At 39.1% G+C, this 27475-nt stretch overlaps 1 protein-coding gene across 9 annotated transcripts; it reads right to left on the bottom strand.

Moving 5' to 3' along the window:
- Positions 1-26948, bottom strand: nfyc (nuclear transcription factor Y, gamma). 9 transcript variants are annotated; one of them, XM_048201609.1, is made up of 11 exons: positions 26792-26948; positions 19014-19120; positions 18757-18828; positions 16811-16924; positions 14049-14144; positions 11708-11884; positions 8337-8408; positions 5107-5268; positions 4833-4940; positions 2357-2416; positions 1-1016 (listed from the first exon to the last, which is right to left on the bottom strand). In XM_048201609.1, exons 2-11 carry the CDS (start codon positions 19110-19112, stop codon positions 894-896), a joined length of 1083 nt encoding a protein of 360 aa, XP_048057566.1. In that variant the 5' UTR covers positions 19113-19120; positions 26792-26948; the 3' UTR covers positions 1-893. The 9 variants fall into 9 exon arrangements, with proteins under 9 accessions (XP_048057566.1, XP_048057570.1, XP_048057567.1 ...); XM_048201613.1 differs by having other exon boundaries at positions 18757-18825; XM_048201610.1 differs by having other exon boundaries at positions 19014-19123; positions 26792-26944.
- Positions 26949-27475: the final 527 nt, after the last annotated feature.

Here is a 27475-nt window from a genome sequence, read left to right as displayed (position 1 = left end):
TTTATATAAAAGGGTTTTTATTTAATTAAGCTGTTTTTACAAGTAGGTAACAGTGAAGTTCAATTGCAAGGGGCAGAAGAAGTCTTTAAATCTGGTCCAGAAAGACACGCAAGGAAAGCACATCAATTACCTGCACACATTCACACACATTCACACGAGGAGGACCATTCGCATGTAGAAAACCCAACAATAAGAAGCCCTTTAACAAATACAATGTTATCAAATTTCAAAACTATACAAGATACTACAACTGAACTAATAACATTTACTAGAGTTAAACTACAGAGATACAGAATGTGTAGATTATGGCTTTTTATCATCAAGTTTCAAACTCTACACATCATGAGATGGCATGATCTGTCAAAATGAATGAGGGCTTAAAAAACAAACAAACAAAAAAGGTTGATATTTTTCACAAAAGACCACTGTACATGCCCCACAGCTGAGAAGCGCCCTCCAGCTGCAGTTTCACGAGCTTCACTCTAATGTCACAATCACTGAACACACCTGAAAGCATAATCTCTACCCACATCCACATTGAACTATGAAACAAGGACATATTCTACCGATACTGAAAGGAAGACAGTGGGTTCATACTTTTGCCATATTGCAGAAGACATATAGTTGAAATTAATATGGCAGGAAGCAAATCTCTGCCACTACACACTGATCCTTCCATTGCTCAGTACTGTATTAAAGAGACCCACACTTTAACAAAACAGCAAAACATGTCATTTGGACGGTAAATTATGAAGCTCAAATCTAAAGTTTATTATTCCATTGCTGAATTAAACGGAGAACTTGATCAGAATATGGCGTGAGATGAAGGGAAAGTGGAAGGATGTTGGTGTGTGGTGGCTCGGTGGTGGTCGGGGGTGTCGGGACGAAGGGCCTCAGTCTGCGCTGACCTGCGTGGTGACCTGGCCGTCGGCTGTCTGGCCGGTGGACTGAATGAACATGGGCTGGGTCAACTCCTGTCCCGCCGGCATCGTCACCTGCTGGATCTGATACAGCTGCTGTAGAGTCACAGAAAGAGAGGGAGGGATGCATGTTACTGATATATATGTATGTGTGTGTGTGTGTGTGTGTGTGTGTGTGTGTGTGTGTGTGTGTGAGACCATGGACCACAAAACCTCTCATAAGGGTCAGTTTTTTGAAATTGAGATTTATACATTATCTGAAATCTGAATAAATAAGCTTTCCATTGATGTAAGGTTTGTTAGGATATGACAATATTTGGTCGAGATACAACCAAATTTAAAAAACTGGAATCTGAAAAATCAAAATATTGAGAAAATCACCTTTAAAGCTGTCCAAATGAAGTCCTTAGCAATGCATATCCACTCATAAAAATATATTTTGATATATTTACAAAATATCTTCATGGAACATGATCTTTACTTAATATCCTAATGATTTTTGGCATAAAAGAAAAATTGATCATTTTGACCCATACAATGTGTGTGTGTATTTTAATATTTTAATGCTAAGAATATATGCATTAAAATTGATCAAAAGTGACAGTAAGGACATTTATAATGTTACCAAAGATTTCTATTTCAAATAAATGCTATTTTTTTTTTTTTTTAACTTTCTATTCATCAAAGGATCCTAAAAAAAATGTGTCACAGTTTCCACAAAAATATTAAGGGGAACAAAAACTTTTCAACATTTATAATAATAAGAAACGCTGATTGATCAGCAAATTTTCATTTTATGACACTGAAGACTGGAGTAATGATGCTGAAAATTCAGCTTTGCATCACAGGAATAAATTACATTTCATAATATATTAAAATAGAAAACAGTTATTTTAAATTGTAATAATATTTCACAATATTACTGTATTTTGACCAAATAAATGCAAATACTATACTATGCAAAAGTCTTAGGGCACCATTAGATGTTGTTTTAGCAATGGTATAATGACCATATATAATAATTTCTCAGTCTCTTAAGTGGCAAGTATTTAGTGACCTCCCCTTACACTTGAACAATAGCAGGAACCGGCTCTCTTAAACCTAAATGGAACGGAAAAGGACTGGAAGGCCTAGAAAATTCTCAAAATATGATGATGAGCAGTTTCTCAGGATTTTCTTCTTTGAGAAAATAAAAGAAGTCCAGGAGGTCACACTAAACACTGATTTTTTTTGTTTTTTGTTACATTTTGTGTACATATTTCCTGTATTTTGTGTTGGTATCGTAATAAAGACCAAAATATAAATATGGATACTTGGCCATTAAAACATTGCTAAAACAACAAAGCTGGTAGTGGCCTAAGACTTTAGCACAATACTGTATATAAAGTCTTAAAACTATAAAAAAAAAAAAAAAAAAAAAAGTCGCAAGTCATTACCTGCCCATCAGTAAACTGGTTGAACTGTTGCTGACCCTGTTGTACTTCCGTCTGTGAAATCTAAACAAGATTACACCCAGAATTTTAAATTACATTCATCAAATGAAGGAAATATACAACTGCCTAAAAGTGAAGTGTGTAACTTCTGTGCCATTAGTGTCACCAAACAGCATACAACAACAAAAACAATGGCTTTCATTCACTAAGCATGTGTACGCACAAATTTGTGAGTGAAATCTGCGTACGAACATTCTCAAATCATGATTCATCAATAACTTACATACACAAAAAAAATATATATGTATGTGTATATATATGTATGTATGTATGTATGTATGTGTATATATATGTATGTATGTATGTATGTATGTATGTATGTATGTGTACAGGGAGTGCAGAATTATTAGGCAAGTTGATTTTCTGATCATATTTTTTTCCCAAGCACATTTTACCAATTCCAATCCACATCAATCTTAATAACTACTATTAATATTGTTTTTAATCATTTATAAGTGATATATAATTGTTCATGAAGGCTGGAAATGAAAAATGCCTTATATTCAGGTGTGCAGAATTATTAGGCAAGTTTTCTTTTACAGGCAAAATGAGCCAAAAAAGAGATTTAACTCAGACTGAAAAGTCAAAAATTATTAAATACTCATGAGAAGGACGCAATACTAATGCAATACTAGAAATTGCAAAGTTAAAGCATGACCAAGGGACAGCAAAATGCTCATTGGGTCAGCGGGGTCAGACAAAAACAGGTGGAAAAGAAAAGACACATGTTAACTGCAAAATAATTAAGAATTATGTGTGAAACCATCAGGAACCCTTTAGTCTCCAGCGCCACCATTTTCCAGAACTGCAACCTACCTGGAGTCTCCAGAAGTGCAAGGTCTCAGGATCTCAGAGACTTAGGCTAGCTAAAGAATCCTAATAAATGACCCGCACTTGATAAGAATCACAAGCTGAAGTGTTATAAAATACATGAAGACTGGGTTTTTATAGGCCTTATAAACAGACAGCTTGAGAGTGACTCCTGAAGGACCAGCACCACATCCTCTTGTACCACTGTTTGAAGAATTTATCTTCCAGAATCTGGCAGTAAGTTTTGGAAGATCATTTTTAGTCCATCTCTGCAAGACAGACATTTCAGGATAAGAGATGGACTAAAAGTGAACTCAAACACCTTACTGCCAGATTCTGGATAAATTCTTCAAACAGTGGTACAAGAGGATGTGGTGCTGGTCCATCAGGAGTCATTCTCAAGCTGTCTGTCTATAAGCCCTATTAAAACCCAGTCTTCATGTATTTTATAACACTTCAGCTTGTGATTCTTATCAAGTGCAGGTCATTTTTTAGGATTCTTTAGCTAACCTAAGTCTCTGAGATCCTGAGACCTTGCACTTCTGGAGACTCCAGGTAGGTTGCAGTTCTGGAAAATGGTGGCGCTGGAGACTAAAGGGTTCCTGATGGTTTCACACTTAATTCTTCACCTTAATTCTTAATTATTTTGCAGTTAACATGTGTCTTTTCTTTTCCACCTGTTTTTGTCTGACCCCGCTGACCCAATGAGCATTTTGCTGTCCCTTGGTCATGCTTTAACTTTGCAATTTCTAGTATTGCATTAGTATTGCGTCCTTCTCATGAGTATTTAATATTTTTTGACTTTTCAGTCTGAGTTAAATCTCTTTTTTGGCTCATTTTGCCTGTAAAAGAAAACTTGCCTAATAATTCTGCACACCTGAATATAAGGCATTTTTCATTTCCAGCCTTCATGAACAATTATATATCACTTATAAATGATTAAAAACAATATTAATAGTAGTTATTAAGATTGATGTGGATTGGAATTGGTAAAATGTGCTTGGGAAAAAAATATGATAGGAAAATCAACTTGCCTAATAATTCTGCACTCCCTGTATATATATGTATGTATGTACACACATACATATATATATATACACATACATACACATACATACATTCGTACGCATATATATATGGCTAATCAGAGGTCTGTAATGTCTGTATGAAAGGCGTTTACTGCGTTTGAACTTGTTTTGAGGATGGCACTCTTGGCATTGCTGTATGTGCTCTCAGGTGAGAACGCGACTTTAGAGAGCGTCATGTTTGCTGAGAGTGGTGAAAGAAAAGGGTGTGCAGAATGCCGTTATATGGACATGGTTTGGATGCGTTTTATGTAAATTACTTTCCTCAGGTATGTGGATGCTCATTTAGAATACTCCAATCAACATTAGAATGAGGTTAAGAACAAATTCATGTGCGTACGCGCAATTAAGCTGAACGTTTTCACGAGAGGTTATAAATACGAATAGCGTATGCAATTATTAGTGAATGAGACCCAATGACTTTTTTTAAAAAGCTTTGTGAACACTCCTCCCTTGTGCCAATTTGAATATCTTTAACCATATTTAAGGTCTGTATGTGTTTATTTAAAGGTTTCATGCTTTACCTGCTGAGTGTTTGTTGCAAGCGTCTGTATTTGTCCTTGAACAACCTGTGTTCCTGAGACGGGCTGAGCCAAGCGAATATACTGCAGCTGACCGGTGTTGAGCTGCACCTGCAGGACACCACAAGGGGGCACTGATGAGCACACGTCATTACCTTCAACTAAAGGTGTGATTGTTTGTCTGGTCTGTATTCAGAACGGTTATGCTACAATCCCTATAACCAATCTATAATCTCTAAATGACAAAAAGGTAAACGTCTTCTCTCTCAGATCTTACTGGAATCTGCTGGATCTCTCCTGTGTTGGTGATGATCTGCTGCATGACCTGCATAGTCTGTCCGGCCGGCTGTGCCGCCTGCGCCTGAGCCTGTCCCTGTGCAGCCGCCTGCACGATCTGCACCTGCTGGCCCTCGCCCACCTGCATGGTCACAGGAGCACTCTGAAAGAGGAAGGATGAAAGCCATGAGGGTGGGACTGCGGCTTTAAACGTACATACAAGTTGTGTTTCATCCTGACATGTGCCTTACAAGTATGCTGGAACAGACGAGCTAGCATTAGCATTACAGCTCACACCTAACACTGCCCTGTGGGCTGGGAAGGCCTCCAAAAGAAAGTGAAATTGAAGACGTGTTGAGGAAAGGGGAGAGACGCAAGACTGACCCCGGGCCTCTTGCGTGGAGTGGAGAAACTGCGGAGGTGTGACAGATGATCTCTCCTCTTCAGGAACTGACACCCGATAGGCGAGAGTAATTTACTAAGCAGCACAACTTTATCTGGCCCGAGACGTGCAGTGACCTCATGTAGCATCAAATAGAGGGCATATGAATTGCAGATTTGGCCGTGTGAATAACATCTGCTTCTCTCTTCGGTTCTCATGGTGACTTTAACCTTCAATTATCCACTTAGCTCATCTATTATATCAGATACACTACCATTCAACAGTTTGGGTTTGTTAAGATTTTTTATTGTTTTGAAATAAGTCTATTCTGCTCACCAAAGCTGCATTTATTTGATCAAATTAAAAAACAAAACAAAAACAAAAACAGTATGAACATTAATACTGTGAAATATTATTACAATATAGAGAACGGTTTTCTATTTTAATACATTGTAAAATGTAATTTATTCCTGTGATCAAAGCTGAATTTTCAACATCATTACTCCAGTCTTCAGTGTCACATGATCCTTCAGAAATCAGTCTAATATGCTGATTTGCTGCTCAAGAAACATTTCTTATCATCATCATCAAGATACTGTATGTGCTGCTTAATACTTTTGTGGAAACTTACTTTTTAATGAGTTTATTTCAGCTTTTATTTGAAATAGGAATATTTTGTAACATTTTAAATGTGCTTACTGACACTTTATCAATTTAATGCATCCTTGTTGAATAAAAAAAAAAAAAAAAAAAAAAAAAAAAATCTTACTGACCCCAAACTTTTGAACAGTAGTGTACATCAGTGTAAAAAAACATTAGATGACATTGTTGCACTGCAGTTTTTAGCAAAGGGAAAGATGTTTGAAGTTTACAATGTCATGTCATGGCCGAACACTTAATGTCCGTAATGTTTTCATTTACAGTGGGTACGGAAAGTATTTAGACCCCCTTAAATTTTTCACTCTTTGTTATATTGCAGCCATTTGCTAAAATCATTTAAGTTCATTTTTTTCCTCATTAATGTACACAGCACCCCATATTGACAGAAAAACACAGAATTGTTGACATTTTTGCAGATTTATTAAAAAAGAAAAACTGAAATATCACATGGTCCTAAGTATTCAGACCCTTTGCTGTGACACTCATATTTAACTCAGGTGCTGTCCATTTCTTCTGATCATCCTTGAGATGGTTCTACACCTTCATTTGAGTCCAGCTGTGTTTGATTATACTGATTGGACTTGATTAGGAAAGCCACACACCTGTCTATATAAGACCTTACAGCTCACAGTGCATGTCAGAGCAAATGAGAATCATGAGGTCAAAGGAACTGCCTGAAGAGCTCAGAGACAGAATTGTGGAAAGGCACAGATCTGGCCAAGGTTACAAAAAAATTTCTGCTGCACTTAAGGTTCCTAAGAGCACAGTGGCCTCCATAATCCTTAAATGGAAGACGTTTGGGATGACCAGAACCCTTCCTAGAGCTGTCCGTCCGGCCAAACTGAGCTGAATATTTAGGATATTAAAGTTTTTCTTTTTTAATAAATCTGCAAAAATGTCAACAATTCTGTGTTTTTCTGTCAATATGGGGTGCTGTGTGTACATTAATGAGGAAAAAAAAATGAACTTAAATGATTTTAGCAAATTGCTGCAATATAACAAAGAGTGAAAAATTTAAGGGGGTCTGAATACTTTCCGTACCCACTGTATAATGACAGTTTTCTCATTGCAAAATGGTATATGGCTCCTTTTGAAGTCTCGCTTTCAGTAACCACAAGAGTGAAGCTCAAATCAATAAACACTACAACATAAATTACACCCATTTTGAAAAATGTGAATTTCGAAGCTGTTATATTTATATAAAAACAAGAAAAAAAAGCAAGTTTCTATGGAAGCTTGTTTCCGCCACTAAATAAAATAAAAAGGTAATTGCGACTTTTTATCTCGCAATTCTGACTTTTTACTCAGAACTGTGAGATTTAAACCTGCAATTGTGAGAAAAAAAAAGTCAGAATTATGAGATAAAAAGTCACAATTACCTTTTTTATTTTTTATTTAGTGGCGAGTTACAATGTCAGAATTGCGAGAAAAAGTCAGAATAGCGAGTTCTTAAGTCACAACTGAGAGATATAATTCATAATTCTGACTTTTTTCCTCTCGCAATTCCTCTTTTCTCAGAATTGTGAGATATAAACTCACAATGGCGAGTTATAAAGTCCAATTCTGAGGGAAAAAAAGAGACTTCTCAGAATTGCGGGTTTATGTCTCGCAATTCTGACATAATTTGCGAGTTCATATCACACAATTCTGAGATAAAAAGACGCAATAATACCTTTTTATTTTTTATTCAGTGGCACAAACAAGCTTCATATGTTTCTAGTAAATAACTAGCTTAGAATGTTTGGGGTGTGAGTGTGCGCAGTTTACACTGTTGAACAAAATGTTCTAGTATTGTCAAACTTATGTCAACCACACACCTTGTTTTACTCAAAAACTGAAAACCCTCATCATAAAACCCCTTAGGAAAATCTCAAGGAAACCAGTGGAGAATTAGTCTTCCGGGTTTTGATGTCATCCCTGCACCACTCTATTATATGATATAAACTATAAACTAACCGTCAGGCAGTAGCACTGTATTACCATACATCTGCTTCCATTTACTGCATTGTTTAATGTATAGTACGTGATATAGTACCCAAACTGAGATATTTTTACTATTGTATTGTGCTTTGAAATCCAGTTCTTATTCAATTGTCATGACATAAAGCCCTAAAAAAGCTCCTTTGTACTCCAAAGAAAGACTTTTGGGGGAAGAATAGGAGCCATTTTGAGGGGTTTGAGGTGTTTACCGTGATAGGTGTCGCCTGTGATTGAGCAACCTGCACCTGCTGCAGCTGCTGCATGGTGGTTCCCTGCAATACCTGAGGAAGAGGAGGAATAATGCCAGAAAGAGAGAGTGAACTTAACAACACAAGCAAGCACATGCAAAGCGCACACTCAAACATCACATACAAATGCAACAAAAAAGGCAGTGCACCGAGAAGCCACAAAATAGTGTAAAGAAATGAAAGCGTGATGCCTCATGTAGTATGAACAGACTTTAAAGTCATATTCACAGCATATCCACATATTTGGGAAGACATAAATACATGCATAAGGCTTTTTTTAATGAAATAATAACAACAACTCTGAATTCACACTAAGCCTGAAATGTCACACTGCAATATTTTTTTTTTAATAAATAATAATATGTATTATTGACAATTTAAATTTAAATTATGCATTGGTTTTAGTGTGAATAATTTAAGTGTGAAAAATTGCAGTGAAAATAAGACACCGTGTCATTTTATAGTTTCAGATTCAGTGTGAACAGACATTAACTAAAGCAGAGTGAAGATGAAGCCGTCTGTTACAGCAGATGAGTGACAGCTCTGGTGTAAAATTTAAAAACAATGGCAGTTTATGGAAGATTTTCATTTGGGGAAATGACTGCATAAAGCGGCACAAAGCAGTGAGCAGACAGTGAGTGAGATGAAGCTAAACTGACTCTCTGTCCTCAGGTATGAAGATAAAACCCCACTAATAAATTTTACTTAAAAGGCAAACAGAAGTGAGCATGAACAGAGCGCATGAAGGAAGAGGTCACAGTTTGACAAATGTTTTGTCAATTTTTCAATAAACGTGGTTGCCTTTTTCATGTACATACATTCTCTAAACCACTGTTTTTGCATCACCTTATTTCTTTCTTTTCGATGTAGATATACCTCCATTCAAATGTTTGGGGTTAAGATTTTACTAATGCTTTTGAAAGAAGTCTCTTCTACTCACCAAGACTGCATTTATTTGATCAAAAATACAGTAAAAACACTAATATTGTGAAATATTATTACAATTTAAAAGAACTGCTTTCTATTTCAATATAGTTTAAAATGTAATTTATTCCTGTGATGTAAAGCTGAATTTTCAGCATCATCATCCTTCAGAAATCATGTTCCCACAAAAATGCATAATATTTTGTAGGATTTGAGGACTAAAAAATTTAGAAATGTTATACATTATAAATGTCTTTACTGTCACTTTTGATCAATTTAAAGCATAAGTATATATGTATAGTATATAAGTATATCACACATTTCCTTATTTGATTAGTGACCTTACATTGTGATGTTTCTGTTTTCATTTTTTTCAAAATCTTAAAATTTATTTCCAGGTTACATTTTGAATCTCATTTTCAGTGTGGTCTGAAGATTTTTGAAGCCCACTGTATATATTTGTCCCGAGTGCTCTCTAAGGTGACTGCAGCACAACTTTGCCCAAATCTGACAGGTCAGCAAACTGCAGCTTGCTGAAGCAGCACTGATCGGTCCACCACAGACAAAAAGAGCGAGAAAGTGAGAAAGAGCACCCTCGCACCGGTGAAATTAAACCAGTAAAAATGAACAAAAAAACGTTAATTAAATAAAAACAACAAAACAGGTGTGGAGAGGGCTGCTGATATCACATGAGACACTGACTGGACTCTCTACCGTTCACCTGATAGCAACGTGTGAATGACACCTCTGGGCTTTCAACCTTCACCAATCATGTTGCAAATGATCCTGTAATGAGCTGATCGAAGTAATCGGCTCTCAAGTGTTGTGCGAGAGTGTAGGTACGATAAAGTTTCAGGCTTTTGTCCACCAGACCATAGTATAATATACACCAAGGTAATTACAAGGGCAAACAACGTTCACCAAGCCTACAGATGACAGTTCTCTTTACTGCTTTGAAATATTTCCTTTTGAAACAGGAAATTTGGGTGGGACATAGTCTGTATTATTTAAATGAACTATTAAATAATATTATTTAATACTCAAAAGGCTTTAGTTGCAACATAGCCATAAATCATGATTTGCTATATGCTGTGTCATGCAAATGAGTCATCAATACATTGTCTTGTGTTAAATGCATATATATGCAAAATGTTACTTAAAAGACTGTGAGCAAAAACGCATACCCTCTAAGTACTTCTTTTGAATAAGTGATTACTTTGTGATTGCTAAAAAAAAAGTATGTTCTATATAGTATGAATGTAATCCAAACATATTATATTCACCATGTTGTCATTGTCATGTGATCTACCAGTGTTGGTTGCATCACTTCACTGCCATGGCCTCTCCCTAATAAAGTGTCCATCATATGCGCATTTCAGAATCTCACAGGAAATAGTAATTCATCCGGGTATTTTTAGTCTATCGTTTTATGTATACTGTGAATTCGGAGGTACTATTCTTTTCACATACTGTTTTTTGCTATATAGTAAAGAAGTATGCCTTTCCGATGCAGCCTTAAAGGGATATTCCAAGAAAAACATTGAGTTCACACATTTAAAGGTGCAGTATGTAATATGGATAGCTAGCACTCTAAATGGGTACTACAGTCCAAATTCAAAACATTGGAGAGAGCCATTTCCCCTGCATCCTCCTCCTCAGACTGGACGCTCACGTGGATTGCCAGATTGAGGACAAGCAACAGGAACGAGAGCACTTGACAATGGAAAGACTGAGGGCTCGTTCACACAGAATGCGTTTTTCTATTCCAGTGCGCTACTTTTCCATTGTTTGTATCTGTAAATGCCCTAGAAGAACATGCTTGACCGTTACGCTTGCATCTTTTACAGCGCCTCGCACATGAGTGCCGCACTAAGACGCTGTGTCAAGTTTTACACGCAGCGCGGCTCATCAATGTCAGTTCCAAAGCAGTGGACCAATCAGAAGACATCAGAGGCGGGGCAAGCATTTTGAGCTTCTGTTTACAGTAGCAAGTTGGCATGGCAACTGTTTTATTTGTTTGTTATTGACGTTAGTGCATCACGTCTTAAAAGTGCGTCTCGAGAATCTCGCGTTCTGCGCTTTTTTTTTTAAAAAGAATTCCTGACCACTGTGTCTCACGTTTTTAGACACAAAGACGCGTTCTGTGTGAACGAGTTGAAGTTGATCAGCTAATGAATAAGATTGCAATGACTTTATTGCAGACTTTTTAGCTTGGGTAGAATCTGTGATCTCTGACCCAGTTAGTTTGTTGGCTTCCATGGCTGCAATGGCTTAGTTATTATTATATTTATCTTCATAGTTATCGTTCTTGGTGTGAACGGGCCTTTAGTCTCAAAGATCATTGTTTTGACGCTAGAATCCATTTACGCACTGCGTCCTTGGGTTTGTGGCAAGCGAGTGGGGATTACCTGGCCCTGCTGGGGTTGAGCGATGATAATCTGTCCGGGCTGTAGTGTGGTGGCGGTGGGAGCGGCCACCTGCTGGCCTTGCTGCTGACCTTGGACCTGCACAGCGCTGGGCTGCTGCGCCAGGGTGAAGTAATATTGGACCGGCTCAGTCGGGGCGACAGACTGACGCACTTCCTCCTACACACACGGGCACAATTATAGAGAAATATATACCTTATATTGCAGAACACTTCAGCAGAATCGTCACAAACCAAGAGAAAATTCATAAATCCCATAAACATGCATGAAATCAAGAGTTCATAAGGCCTATCTGCCGGTTACATCTCCATAAATTATTTTAGCTCTGTAACACTAGAGGCAGGAGGAAGATAAATAACTTATAGGCAAAGCAAGAGCGAGTAATGCAATCTTCTAGCTGGACAGAAACGAGACCTTTAGCTGCAGTCTGTGGCATGAACTCCCACACTCAACCGCAGCATAATGGCAGGTAATCAGCTGTGCTATTCTTACACACAAACAGTAGGAATACCCAACGTTTGCACTAAGTATCTTTATATTTTCTCCCCATGCATTCCTGAAGATCTATTTGTGACAAAGAGAGTAAACATCCCTCTCCCAGCTTGGTGATGTCACAGCTGAGAGTGTAGGATGTTTACACACCTGGTCACACACAAAAAAACACAGCAGGACCTTTGCGGCCCTCAGGTCGAACAAAGACTGTGGTTTCGCTGAGCTAGGAGGGCTTGGATCATTGGATATATTGGGTAAATTCCTTCCTTCTACATGTGCTAACTGTCAGTTTTGTCTTCTCACTGTGGTATTTAGAGTTACTTGTATGTGATTCTGTTTTTTTTCATCCTTGCTGTACCAAAAAGAAAGTTCAATTTAAGAAATGTTTGTTTTGTTGTCTTTATTACCAAAACCTTTGTTTGATGATGATGATGATGATGATGATAAGATGCCCAAATTACTAATACATTTTGATCAGTGTAACTCCATGATGTTCAGGAGTTTTGGGGTGTGACGAAATCTCGTGCCATGAGATCTTGTGAGATTTAAATGTGACAAGATTTCTTGTCTACTCCACCGCTACCTTTACATTACGCCTGCACTGTCGTTTTGTTTTTATAGAAATAAAAATCATTTCATTCATTTGGATAACGGTCGCTTCAATTCCATCCAGTTCATCCAACATGAGCTGCAGGGGTTGTACGTAGTGCAGCAGGAATCAAAGTTCACTGATCATGTGACGAGAGTAAGTGGCGAGATGACTGACAAGACCATGGCGGAGGATTCGTAAAACGCGAGCGTGCATGCAGATATCTCCCAATATGAAAGCGATCTTACGCTGGGCTGTGTAGTTGGAACCATCTCTTAGCTCTGTATCATGCTTAAAGAAAAATATGGTCTCTATTTGCACTTTGAATATTGAGAGAGTACTTTGATTATGGTTGCACTTTTTATTTGCACTTAAGACTAAGAGAAAACTGTTATTCATTTTTATTTATACTTTTTTATTTCTATGATCAATGTGTGGAAAGAATTTCAGTTAGGAGGTCAAGAGTTGTAGAAGCTCATAAATCATGTAGTTCTATGGTCTGAAAAGACATGAAATCATACAGGAGAGAAGCCAGTCAGTCGAGTTTATGGCAAAACCTTTTACAGTGCTTGCCTTGAGTATTCTTGTCTTTTACTGCATATGATAATTCATTCTCTGAATGTAGAACTGAAATGACATGTTTAAAGCATTTCAAATGCACCTGCAGACCATTTTTCAATTCATGTATTTCATCATTTAGGATTTCTTAAAAATACTGTGTAAAAATCTTGTCTCGTCTCGTTCGTGTGAACTCAATCTCGTGTCTCCTCTCGTGAGCCAACTGTCCCGTCACACCCCTGTAGTGAGTTATTTCAACTGAAAGAATGAAAAGGGTTGGTAAAGCATCTGAGTGAATGGTAAAATCTGTGACTGGTGGGCAAAAAGATTAATTTCTCACCCTGCCAATCATTGTTCTACTGCCAGTGCTGTGGCACATGGTTGTTTTTGGAGTCAGGTACATGGTGCTATGGCCACATTCATAAAATAAACATAGAAGAAATGAATAAATATGATGTCTGATTGTGCAGAGATAGGGGAAGCAGAGCGCTGCAAACATCCGACTGAAAGCCTTCACAAACCCTACACCCAGCTTCCAGTCAAGGATGTTTACAGCGCCCCCAGGCTGCCAAACACAACACAGCACCCTCTTCTCTTCATAGACGCTGAAGAAGACAAAAAAAACAAAAAAAATTGTAGACGCCGATCAATTTTGACAGCTTGAAGCTCCTCTCTTTTCCGCACCTGTCGTTTTGGAGGCTTGAGATCATCCCGGGGGACGATATCAATGAGGAAGTCAAACTGGTCAAACTTAGTGATGGCCATGGCAATGTCATTCCTCTGGAAAACAGAAAATAAGACCAGAGAGTCAAAACAAAAGACTAAAACCACATGTAACGAATGCTCACAGGAGTGGAGACACTCACAAAAAGGATGATGCTCATTGACTTGTATGTAATATAATATAATATAATATAATATAATATAATATAAACACTGGCTACATCAAGCGTTCTTGTGAACAGTGACACCATCTCACCCCACTGACAGACTACTAGTGGTATTTTCCACAGGATATTGGTTGCAAAGACCACCCATTGTCACCCCCCAGATCAGCAGCTATTTTTAGCACCATGATTAATATCTGGTGGTGAAGGGTCACATCCATGCAGTTGTTCCATTGACGACTGTTGTCGTGGTGACACAGATTGGCGTGATGCCTTCACAATGGAACTGTGGGCCAGCTGCAAGCTCACAGGCTGAGCGCTAATACAATCTACATATTAAAGAGACGGTCTAACAGTCATAACAGCTTTGTTCAGCGCCAAAACCTGTTGCCGTACACCACGTCGGAAAAAGGCTATTTTGACATGGGCTGCTATATTGCAGACTATTAACTTTATTCAACTGTTTCCATGGAAATTATTCCATTCACATTCATGTTTACTTCATGTGTAACCTTCTGTTTAATAGCCTACTTGAATCGGTTTCTTTTACATTTGAACATATATATACATATATACACACACATACATACATATATACATATATATATATATATATATATATATATATATATATATATATATATATATATATATATATATATATATATATATATATATATATATATATATATTGGTAGATATCATTATGACATTATTATTATGAACCCAAGCAAGGGTTCAGGACACTGTTTGAAAGCCAAGAGAGGCAAAATCAGTTAAAAAAAAAAAAAAAAGGAAGTGGGTCATGGGAGATGTACTTTTAGACTCTACGCTACAGTGGAACAGAGATAAGCCCTGGGGTGCTTGTGTGGGGGGCTCTTCCCAAAAACAGACAAGCTGTGTCATGGCTCCAGCACATGTAGCATTAGGAGGAACCTTTTATTTTTAAATCTTTGGCTTTTTAGACCTATTCATGTGAAGAAAATACCAGGAACGATGGCTTAAGGTGCGGTCACATTAGCGAAATTTAAGCATGATTTCATGCCAAAAAAAAAAAAAAAAAAAAAAAAAAGGTCCATTGTCAATAGTGTAGCGATGTATGAAGCACAGCTCACACAGAAGTCACTTCCAAACCAAGCAGCTTTCTGTTGGTGAATTTGAATGGCCAGCTTCTGAGTGGGGAAATTTTTTGCTCTCACATGAAACTCCTGATCGCACATATTACTGTTGAAACTGGATTTTGCCATTGAAATTTCACTGAACAACAGTAAATGTGAGCACACCTTAAAATTACACTTCATATATTTATTTATGCATTTTAATGACTGCAAGTACTGACATTTAACTCCATTTGAAAGTACTAAACTTGAGAAAAGTGATTGACGGATGTCACTGACTCTTTACCGTCAGATGCACTGAATATAAATATATATTTTTTGGACAGAGATGGTGGAGACAAGAAACAATAGGGAGGAAATGGTGGGTGTGATCAGGAAATAACCCAAGCTAGTCTTAAAGAGGATCTGTTATGCCCTTTAACAAAGTCTTGATTTTGTCTTTGGGCTCTACTAGAATAGGTTTTCATGATTGAATGTACAAAAAAACGCATTATTTTTTACATATTTTACATTGTTGCAGCACCTCTCTTCCCAGTCTGTCAGTAAGCCCAAGTTGGTCATAGAACAATTGCCACCAATGATCTCTATAATCAACTAACGGTAGGTGTCCACTGGTGAAGCAGAGCGAACGATTTCAATTAATTCCTATGGAAGTCGAGCTTCACAATCCCACAATGCACCTAGCGAGCATGAAGCTCGACTTCCATAGGAATGAATTGAAATCGCTCGCTCTGCTTCGCCCACTCCACACCAGCCTACTGTTAGGCTTACGATGCTTTTGGGAAATGCAACTCTGTTTTAGTTTCTGTCTCTATGAAGCCCCTCCTTCTGAAAAGGACAACGTGCTCTGATTGGCTGAATCAGTGTGTTGTGATTGGTCGACCGCTTCAAGTGTGTTTCATAAATGTCACAGCGCTTACCATAACCCAGTTAGATACAGGGTGGAAAACAGCGTCTCTTGAACATGGCGACAACAAACTAGTAATGCAACTCAATCGGGCCTTGTTTGCGAGTTTCAGGGATTTCAGAAACAGTGTGCACTGATATACAGGATAACTTCCTTTGGAGTGACTTTGTGTTTTGGAACTTTGCAGACATTTTTCATGCTTAAACAGCAAAATTACACACTAAAGAAAGTTCAAAATGTAAAAGAGCATAATAGGTGCTCTTTAAATTGAAACTGAGCAACTATACATAACGGTCATTGGAAACATGGCTTAGCAATTAGTGGTCTGAAATACACAGTGGCACTTTTGCAGAGGTGACCCGTTCGAAGCAAGCTCAGGGTCATTTCCTGATCCCACCCACAATCTTCTCTCTATCTCTTCCAAAAAAACAGGAACAAACAGACAAAACAGATCATTTTGTCATAGAGAGGGTGGTTTATCTCAGCTGGCTAGGGTAAGGGGTGAAAGAGAAGTCGCGAATGGACATGACTGACCTGTAGTGTGCGCCGTTTGTTGTCCTCAGTGTGGATCCAGGCTCTGAGAGTGAGCTCTGTGATGAAGATCTGTGCTGCTTTGGCAAACAGCACCGGTGCCTCAGCACTGATCATCTACGGAAGTTTACCAAAGCAAATCAATAGAGGGGAGATAAAAAGACGACACATACAATTCTTTCCATACACTACGCCCATGCCCTCCATGTTTCAACCTGTCGTTAGACAAAGTGGACACACAGTGACCTAAAAGGCTACGTCAAGACCTGACCCAGGGTCTTGCCCATGTCACTGCTCCTGAGCTCTTAATTGCCTTGGCTTTTCTCTCTTCCCACTCTTAAGCTGCAGGTTATTTTAAGCGTCTGGACGCCACCCTGACCTGATGCCTGCTTCCCACGCGGCTAAGGCTGTGTGGGAAGATCATGTCCTGTGGCCTCTCCAACATCACTCACAATATCTTTGTACTGAACAACTGACAGTGATGTCTGTCTGCTTTAGGGTTAAACCAGCTCATTACAAACATCAAGGATTAAACTATCAAGCAAATACACCACCCTGTATGTCTAATTGTTCTTATGTCTCTCACTCTATGAAACTGCACTAAAAGGGCATCAGTGTTTTTACCACCACTTAATACTTGGCTCACATCACTCTTGAAATGACCTTGCTCTTTCAGCAGTACTGATGCCATGTTCTTATTCATACTTGAAGGTTTGTTTATATGCATGTTGCTTTGTTAAAGCATCTGGCAAGAAGAGCAAATATTGGTGACACATGGAACTGAGGTTATTATGAGAAAAGTTCTTCCTTTTTAGTTCTTGGAAAATGTGTATTCAGTGTTTACACAATACCCAATATCAGGCTGATTCACAGTAAATGGCCAGATGACTCAGTTGAATCTAATAATTTCTCTTCTCACAATGAAGTGCTCTGAAAATAGGAGATTATCGTTTTTGTAGTGGTTCAAATTGGGCCACACTGCAGCCGAAGCCACTGAAAATATTAACTTTGCTTTTGGAGAGGACCACAAAAACATTCAGTTTTTATTTGAAGCCTCAAAAAAAAGTGTAGATGAAATCCAAGTTTTTTTATTATTATTGTTTTGCTTTTGTGCACAAAAAGTATTCTTGTCACTTCATATCATTAAGTTTGAACCACTGTAGTCACACTGACATTTTAACGATGTTTTTAGTACTTTTCTGGACTTTGAATGACGGTAAGTACGTTGCTTTCTATGGGGGATAAAGAAACCCCCCTTGGATTTCATCAAAAATATCTTAATTTGTGTTCTGAAGATGAATGAAGATCTTACGGGTGTGGAATGACATGAGGGTGAGTAATTAATGACAGAAATTTCATTTTTGGGTGAATTTTTTCACCGTAACACAGAAATTGAAATTAAAGAATTCATTTAGCTAAAAAAAATTTAATTAAATAAAGTTTTAGTAATTAATTTTGGGTATTTGAACTGGGTATGCCGTTCATGGTATTATGTTCACAAGTGACACGTAATCGGAGAAGCGCTAACTGTATCTGTCAATGAATTCAACCCTCCAAAACCAAAAATTCTGTAATATTTATTACTTTATCCTAAAAAAAAAAATGGCTCAAAGCTCTCCATTGAAGTCTCAGGGATTTTTTTGTGGTTGTCTTATTTTGGCAGGCAAGTCAGATCTCTCAAGAAACAACATACATTTGATGTATCATTCATGTCTGTAAAATATGCAGAACATCAATACTCACGGCTAAGAATTTGAACAAACCTCAAACTCTAATTAGGAACAATAGTAATAGTGAAGCTTGCCATAGCAAACTCCACTACTTATTGACACAACTGGCCAATTGATGTACAGCCGACAAACGCTAGGCTGCTGCTTTCTCAAGAATCAAAGACAGGAAGTGTGCTGCCATCAGCTCAGATTGTGTTGATTCAGCTCGCCTGCTCTTACCTTCACATCCTCATCCAGTTTCATAATTTTCTTGATGCGAGCAAGAGGAAGCTCTTGCACACGGAAATCCTTCTGAAACAGTGCGAGAGTGCATTAGAGGAGAACTCGCAAAAATATTAATAATTCCTATTAATGAACAGCGGTAGACTCATGTTGAGGTACTACATAGTTGGCTAACTTGGCTGCAATTTTTTTTTTTTTTTTTGGAATATCTGAGTGAGAGTAAAGCAGATAAAAAAGCTAGGAGAAACTCATACCACAGTAAGATTCCTGATCTCTTCCATCACTCTGGGCCAAAAGGTCTGTAGGCTCTGCTGGGCATCGCTGCCGCCCGCTCCAAATGAGTCCGCCGACATCTCCAGATCTGCTAGGAGATAAAGAGGGAGAGAAAACAAGACGGGTCAAGGTTAATGTTCACATACAAGCTTCATAATTGACGTAATCCTTTTGAGCTTTGAGATAATAAACCACATTATACACCGTTTAGTTGGAGTTGAAGAAGTCTGAATAATTTTGTGTGATCAGCCCGTGCGTCACTACAGTAAAACGCCCGGTGCAATTGACGATGGAGCGATTGGTCAACTCAGCAGTGTGTAAACTAAGCCAAGAATCCATATGTGAAAAACCTGGAGAACAAAGTCCTCCTCCGTGCCAGTGACCTGAAGCCTGGAGTGCACATCTGGATACCCAAATAGCTTTGGAGCCGGACCAAATGTGCCGATCTGACAGTACTGCTCGGCACTGACGCAAATCCAAAAACAAACTAACACAAACCAAAAATGAGGAGCAAAGCTGGCAGGTTACTATGGCATGTGAGGAATTCTGCAGGCAGCCTGCCTGAGCTTGTGCTGCCACGGACGCTACAAAGCATCTCTCTCTCTTTCTCTGGAAGAAAACACAGGGCCTGAAATAGCAGGGTGGGGTGCCACAGGAGCAGGAGCGAGGCAGTAAAAAAGTACTCGGACTCGTGCAGTTCAGCCATAATCCAATAACAAGACAAACTGCCAAGGGCTTAATGGAGGGGGAGCAGTCGGACTGCTGAGCAGCCTCACTATGTAGGTCAAACGGAGGAGCAACACAGCGAAACGTGCGTGATCACTGGCGATAAGCGGTGACCTGCTTTTATCTCTTATTCCTCTTACGTATATCGAAGCATTAGGATGGTTACGATCACCCTGTGATAGCAAAAAAAATCACGTTTAGTTATTTGCCTTCAAAACAATCATGATTAGTGGCATTAGACAAGCACAAAACAAATCAATGAGTCATGTGACTCCGCTGTCAATAAGCTCTAGGCTCATTTCAGGCTTGACTGAAGCCATCAACTGTCAATCAAATTTATTAAGCATGCACATAAAAAGAAAAATCATCAGTGGCTCGGAAGCAACTGCATCAGGTGTCGATCTTGTGATGGTCTTCTGATGTACATCTGCGAGTGTTGATGTGCCAGCGCAAGCCTGATAAGAAATGATCATTTAACGTCTCAAGTAAGACCATTAAGAAAACTAGCTGGCTAATTAGCAGGCGATAACAGCGGCAATTACTGTCACGGACCTGGGAAATTGTGAGGCAAATTAAATGAGATAACACTCCATTAAAGGAGACATAAATAGGTTAAATCAAAGCTCGCCTAGACCAGCTGCTTGAGTGGGAGCTATTTTTGACTTTTAACCAGATTGAGACACACAACCTGAGAAGGGAAGAGCGAGACCTCTGACTGAGCATTGTGGGAAGAAAGCTTGTTCTTTTGAGCATGGAATGTTTTGTATTGTGTTAAAAAAAAGGGGGCTACTACTAATGACTTGGGGACCCTTAACTTGGCCAGTGACAAATAACCCATAAAAAAGAAATTAGACCTTTGAGATCTTAAAATATGGATACAATGAAGGAATTGTTCAAAATAAAATATTAAATAATAACAAATTGGGTGAAATTACAGCACTTAGTAAGGGAGTTTTTTTTCCAATTACTTGTATCACCTTGACATTTTTGAATTTCAGCTCAGTGCACGTGCAACTCTTAGTCACGATCGTCCTTCAGCAAGTCAGAACGCAACGTTGGTGTTAGATTTCTCCTGACCTGTTTGGTTGCCTCGACGGCAATGACCGCTGGTACTCTGTGTCTCAGAAAGTCAATGCCGTTAGCAGAGGCTGAATCAGCAAGAACATCACTGCCAGCCCGGCTTTCGTCGTGCAGGAGGACTGCAGCAAAGGAACGCTCAAACATTCCAATGTGATCAAGGATGAGCGGTTCTTAAAGATTTGATATTACAAATTACCCCCTTGATGAGAAAATGAATTAAGCTGGTTGTGCAGCTGATATTTAATGGTTAGAGAAAGTGTGGCCTGAGGCCTCCAAGGAAGAGAGTCATAAGTGATGACTGCAGTTTGGGCTGTATCGCAATAGGCAGATAAAAATTTAGAACAATAACTTCCTCGTGCTGGAGAGATTCAAATCAGCTATGCTGATGAGACAATACCAGGGTTGTGGATGCCAGTCGTTGTGTTGACTTGAGATCTAAGCTTCCTTCAGTCATTGAAGCTCACCTCTAGAATGAGCCTAATTTTAACAGCCAGGACTTAAAAAGCTACAAAACAAGAGACTTTATTTCAAAGTGTGCTTTTTTGTTTGACAACCCCACATCAAACTAAACCCCTGCCTGAACTGCTTACATTTGAGAAGATTTTTGCTCACATTCCTCATCTCCAGCATGCCTCACCTAGATGGTTTATGAAAACCAAAACTAAATGCATGCACATAGAAGAAATTCAATCTTATCTGATATTGGTGCATTCCAGAGGGCAAAAAACCCCCTCATGAACAGGTGAAGACAATAATGGAAAGAAAAAGATGTGTTAGAATGAAAGTTCAGAGCTTTTAAATAGATTTAAATGAAGTCAGATTTCTGTCAGACTTGTCTCTTCACCCAGCATGTATTGGTTTGTTTGTTTGTTTCTTTTTATTGCCATACCAGCATCTATGGCTTTTTTCATGGCAAGATCAATGTATTTTAAAAGAAACAAATAAGTAGTAACATACAGTAGTAATGAAAAACATCAACTGATGTTTATAACAAATTTATAACAAAAATTTAAGATAATTCCTGGTGAAACGTTTTTGAAAACACCCGTTAACCATTCACCTTGCAGCAATTCCCAGCATGTATTAATCGGACTACAATTGATGTGATGTAGATCCTTCAAATAATCAAAACACATATTGTCTCATGTATAGGCCTAGCTCAGCTACATAAAAACCTGCTTATAACTTGTATAATTTACTGACAATACTTAAAACTTAAAAACCTGCTTATAAACTTTGATAACTCTTTTTATTATGCATTACTTGTTAAGTTTCTGAACCTAAACCAGCCTCATTAACTAAAATTACAGCACACAGACAAGATGTTTTCTGTGATCATTCTTTCATACAGAAAGGTCACATTTCTGACACTACATTCTGGACTTATTAACTACACAAACATTCACTCAAAAAGGCCAGCTGGTATAAAAAAAAAAAAACACCCACAAAGCCTGCTGCGGTTACTGGTTAATCATCGACTCGGACACAACAAAATGCACCCAGGCACCCGGCAATGAATTACAAATTAACCGACAAATAGCCGTTCTTGTTTGGAGCAAAAAACATAGGGGCTGGACAATAACACCACTCTGATCTCACGGATCAATCATTCCAAAGTTGCCCTTGATTCGGCCTCGCGTCAACTCCAGGAAGCCGTCCCTGAACTCTCAAGGTCATTTGGCAGTAAACAAAAAGAGAAGAAAAAAAATACAGTATAGGGGGAGGAAGAGGGAGAGTAAGGGATATACTATAGCACAGAAAGAAAGAGAATGGAGACTGGTTTTTCAACTTTTACTGCAGCAACTTGGCGACCCTAGTGTGTGTAATGATGCCGTCCCTAGAGAAGCGTGATGGTGAATGGCCCCCTCTTGTCTGTGCGCCCCTGAGGGATGCACTGTCCTCTTGGTCTCACACTCTCCCTGCTGACGGATCGAATGCGGGAGCCGCTCTCACATTCCTGTGACCTTCATCCACCGATGGGCCCGTTAGCAACGGCAAGGTGCGACGACGTGCCGACGCCAGAAACCCAACTGTAAACTTTAAAGGTTCTGCACTGACATTTCAAATCAACCTAAAGAGTAAAGCTCGGGGAACGAGAGGGAATGTGCAAAAACGTTAGTCAGGTGTGACATTTTACCCTTGAACATTTATGCAATCTGGTGCAGTAAGGAGCTAAAATGATCAAATCTTAACCAAACACATCACGCTGAGACACAGCAGTCAAGGCTTTACCTAGAGTTATTTTTAGTAACTCCTTTCCCCAAAAGGACCATAATACCATCACCAATGGAAACTTTCTAGTGCACAAGCGGAAGAGAGACTTTAATCCGACTGGATTCCGTAACAAGGCATCGTTTGAGGACAATAATGAACTAAGGGTGCGAAGAGTCCCCCCATAAACCCAAATCCATGTTGGTCACGTAGAGACCACATCCATACCGCCCTCTGCTCTTTCTCACTGTCAAGAGAGTGTAAACAAGCCACGAAACTGGGCCTTGAAAGGTGAACCGGGACTAGCGGTCCAATGCAGCCAGGACCATCATCTCTATCTGTATCTCTAAGCATCACAGATGTAGCGGAGATACTCGACAGCACGGGACCTTCAAGAAGTCTGAAGTAAACCTGAACAAGATGTACTTAAAGGTCAACTGCGATCAAAGAGTACGATGTGCAGTTCAATGCCGGAAAGTTAAAATTTCCAGCTAGTTATTGTTTACATCATGTCAAACATTAGTAGTCAGGTTAAGGACTTAAAAATGAACAGGAGAGAAAACACAAAGAAGTACACTCAGATTTCAAGCAAGGGGAAAAGTAGAGGACGAAAGGAGGAGGAGAAAAGCGCAGCGGAGGACAGAGGAAGCATCCCATTACTGCAGCGAGAGAGAGAGAGAGAGAGAGAGAGGGGAGAGAGCTTTACTGTCTGATTGCAGTCGCAAGTCATACTTACCCCGTGCCCTTCATATGCTGTGCCGGAGGAGGAGGACATCTCGAAAGTCTCCGTAAGTGTCTTTATTCCACAGGCTCTGTCCCAGAGGAGACAAAAGGCTGTGTGGGATAGGCGATCCGCCGCTGTGTTCAAAGCCCCGAGCCGAGGGGAGCGCGATCACCTACCGCCCCCCGTTCCGACCCCTCCCCCTTCAACTAGCCCATCTTCTTCAGCCACCCTCCTCCCCCTTTTCCTAAACACACAACCCCCTCCCATTCCTCCCCTGTCCGAGTCCCCTGAAGCCTGGAGTTGGCCTCTGCCTGGCAACCCTACTGTTTGTCTTTCAGCTGACCCCTGGCTCTGCGAGTGACCGGAAAAACAGGCGAGAGGTGGAGAAAAAGGGAAGGATAAAAAGAAAGAAAAGTGTGAGAGCAATGCAGAGCAACAGAACAAGTCGGGACAAAAATCTCCTGACTGCTTTCCCTTTAACACTCGAGTGTAATCAATCTAGCTTGCTAAACGATACTCTCGGCCCGCCTATCTCTAAGATCCCACCCCCTTGTTGGATTCTTCAAATGAGCCCGAGTCGGTCTCTGCCGCTATTGGTCAAACCATCCGTCTTTAGGCAGTGTCATTCCCCTCCTCCCTGCTGACCCTCTCCACTCCGCCCCCTTTCACAGACACTCAACTTCCTGTTTTAAGTTACCTTGAGCAGCAGGATAGGGGTCAGGGAACGAAAAGAACGAGAGAGAAAAAAACCACCAGACAAAAGCAGCAGAAAGTTGTATAAAGGACGCGAGGAGAGCGGACGATTGCCTCGGTTTGCGAGCCTTGGAAAATCTGTCCCCTGCAGATCGTCTTCTCTACTGTGGCTGGACGGAGCTGGACTGAACAACTGACTTCTCAAACAACTGTCCCTTGCTTATTTACAATGTCAAACTAAATGTCTCTAAAGCCCGCCCCTCCGAGGAGCGGAGTGGCCAGGCTTGCAATGATGCAAATGAGCCCATGAACAGCGATTGGCCCAGAGCAGGCTCAAAGAGGATGCCGCATGCTGTAGCCGCATGATTTAAAGTGGAAAGTCACTCAGGTCAGACTTGCAGTCTCATTTGAGTGCAGAGACATGCATGCAGTGCAGCACACGCAACCTAAACTCGACGTTAGTCGCTTTATAAACGAATATAAAGTTGACCTGAAGGGTCATGTTAAATGGTGGTGTATGTGATCTCATCACGTGACCAAAAAATTATGCAACTATTATGCTATTAAAATCACTTATTTGTTAACTTGGTTATTCCTAGAAGAACAAGACTAATCATGCAGAAACACAAGACATCGGACACATTTTCAATATGAATCCACATGATCTGGAATGATTCACAGAGAGCAAAAGATCTCCTCAGTGCTTTAAATACTTATCATGTGAATTTACCACTTTGACCAACAGAAAGTGCTTGTTTTAAAAGTTCTGTGAGTTGTGCTTCATACATCTCTACTTTTTTGACAATGGACCTTTTTTTGCCCGTGAAATTTCGCTAATGTGACCGCACCTAAACTTGATGTTCTTTTGCATTGTACAGCATCACTTGATTCTGACTGGTCTCATTATTTCCAGAAACTTCATGTCCCCACATGCAAACCGGCCTACACAACCTTCAATTCACCAACTAAAACATGCAATAAGGGAAAACTCTTGCCTCTTTTAATTATGTGAGAGATGAAAATCAGAATGTGGGCTAAACTTCACACTATAGCAGCAACTCCTTCCTATACATTGTTGTTGTTGAAATACACATAACGTTAGAAGGCAGGTAAATTATTTACAGCAACAGTGCTGCAAGATTATGGCAACAGTTGCTATGAATGCCATTATGACTCTTGTAAAATCAAGGTCAATAAGCAATGATTTTGCCTTGAAAGGCTCACTGATGAATCACTTGTAACGTTAATGTAAATAGTGAGATCGTGTGCAACGAATTGACCTCCATTTAACCTGGTACATTAAAACCATGTCAATTGCGTCTTAACTTGCAGCTTTTGTTAAATATCATAATTAAGGCGTTCGTATTATATTTTATTTTTCTATTCTCATTCAGTAGAGGAACAATTATGTCTGCACTGTATACGATGACAACAACGGCACATTCCGCAAAAGGAAAATACACGGAAAAATACCACCACGAATAAATCAGACACAGTAAATTACATTTATTTCACCTTTTATAAATAGTAATATACAGTAACGTTACATAACTACAAATAACAGATGTATTTTTCATTAACCAAGTCGACAAAGCAGGCTAACGTTACCGGGAGACATGCTAACCGAAACCAAACAATCAGCATATGTGTGTATAACGTTGTTATGGATGAAACCCATAGTGTCCAATATAATTTTTATTGTTAGACTGATTTAAATCTCCAAACATCTACAGTCGATAAGATTGTATATTCAGATAAGGACTATAAAAAGAGCGGCATAAATGTAGGAGACAGTGCTCGCTACGTTAGCAGGCCGCACTGACTGTGTTTCTCGTCAAATTAGGAGAAGTGAAATAACGGTGGTTTTAGAAGGCTTTGAGCGAGTTTTCCTAAAATATTTGTAAAGCGGTGTAAAGAGAGTCTAACCAATAAAGACTACGTTTGGATCTGTCCTTCAGACCAATCAAACCTCGGACTAGATTCCACCAATCAAGGTTTCTAGGGGTTCTGGTAGTTAAGAAACTGCCACCATTTGGGCTCAAAATGAACCAGCGAGCCAATAGAAGTCATTTACACTACAGAGCCAAAATGGCGACCACTGTCCAACAGTTTCCTGACCGCCTCCATTCCCTTCCACTAGCCACCAATAAGCGCTTCAGAGAGCGAGGAGGGAAATGGCGCCTATGTTCATCCTCCAAAACAATCGTCCATTGGATGAAAACTTTTATTGGACCACGAGCTCAAAACGACACCCGCTTTATTGAAACTAGGCAGTAGATAACAAGCGAACAGAAACGCAGCAAAGTGTTTAATTTTTATACTCACTTTAGGCGATGAAATCGTAGTGTAGTCCGGTTCGTCGTAATATTTAATTTATTTCAGGCTGTTACAGCAACCAAGATGGCCGACGATTTGACAACTTTTTTTTAAACCGGAAGAAGTGCTACGTTTGCTGTGACGTACTCGCTATTGGCGGCATTGAATGTGAATGTTCTTCAGTTCAAGAGGTTGAGCTGGGTCTGCGCATCCCATGTATGCGGCTGCTTTGAATAGAACTGTTATAGCTATTTCATTAGTCTGAAAAAGTAATAAAAATATGTATGCATGTCGTGTGTGTGTATATATACACAACAATATAAAACATGACAAATGTAATATTGGTGAAAAGATACCCTGCTACTATGAAGTATGAACAAAGTTAAAATCTATCTTCATTATAAATATATAACTAAATCCAGTTTTGTATTTAGCTGTTCACACAAAAATATGACCGTGATGTTTAAAGACAGAATTTACTAAAATTACTTTAATTTACAATGGTTTGGCACTTCAGTACTAGGTGTTTAAAATTCGGGCACTAGTTATATAGTATACAACCAATGTTCATTGAATAAAAATTTAAATATTGATTAAAAAAAAAAATTCAAGATTGGGTTGAACAGTTTATTTTTTTTAATCAACATCTTAACATTCTTATTGAACCATCTGAACATAAAAAACCATTATAAT

The sequence above is a fragment of the Megalobrama amblycephala genome, linkage group LG9 (genome assembly GCF_018812025.1).
Source record: "Megalobrama amblycephala isolate DHTTF-2021 linkage group LG9, ASM1881202v1, whole genome shotgun sequence".
NCBI lineage: Eukaryota > Metazoa > Chordata > Actinopteri > Cypriniformes > Xenocyprididae > Megalobrama > Megalobrama amblycephala.
The sequence above is the reverse complement of the archived record's forward strand: the minus strand, read 5'-3'. Positions and strand labels throughout refer to the sequence as shown.

Excerpts from the sequence above, each read along its gene's own strand:
- nfyc (XM_048201609.1), bottom strand. The coding sequence starts at position 19,112 with ATGTCGGCGGACTCATTTGGAGCGGGCGGCAGCGATGCCCAGCAGAGC. Across the intron at positions 8,409-11,707 it reads CTCAACCCCAGCAGGGCCAG|GTATTGCAGGGAACCACCAT; the intron begins GTAATCCCCACT and ends CCTCTTCCTCAG. Across the intron at positions 2,417-4,832 it reads TTGCAACAAACACTCAGCAG|ATTTCACAGACGGAAGTACA; the intron begins GTAAAGCATGAA and ends AATCTTGTTTAG.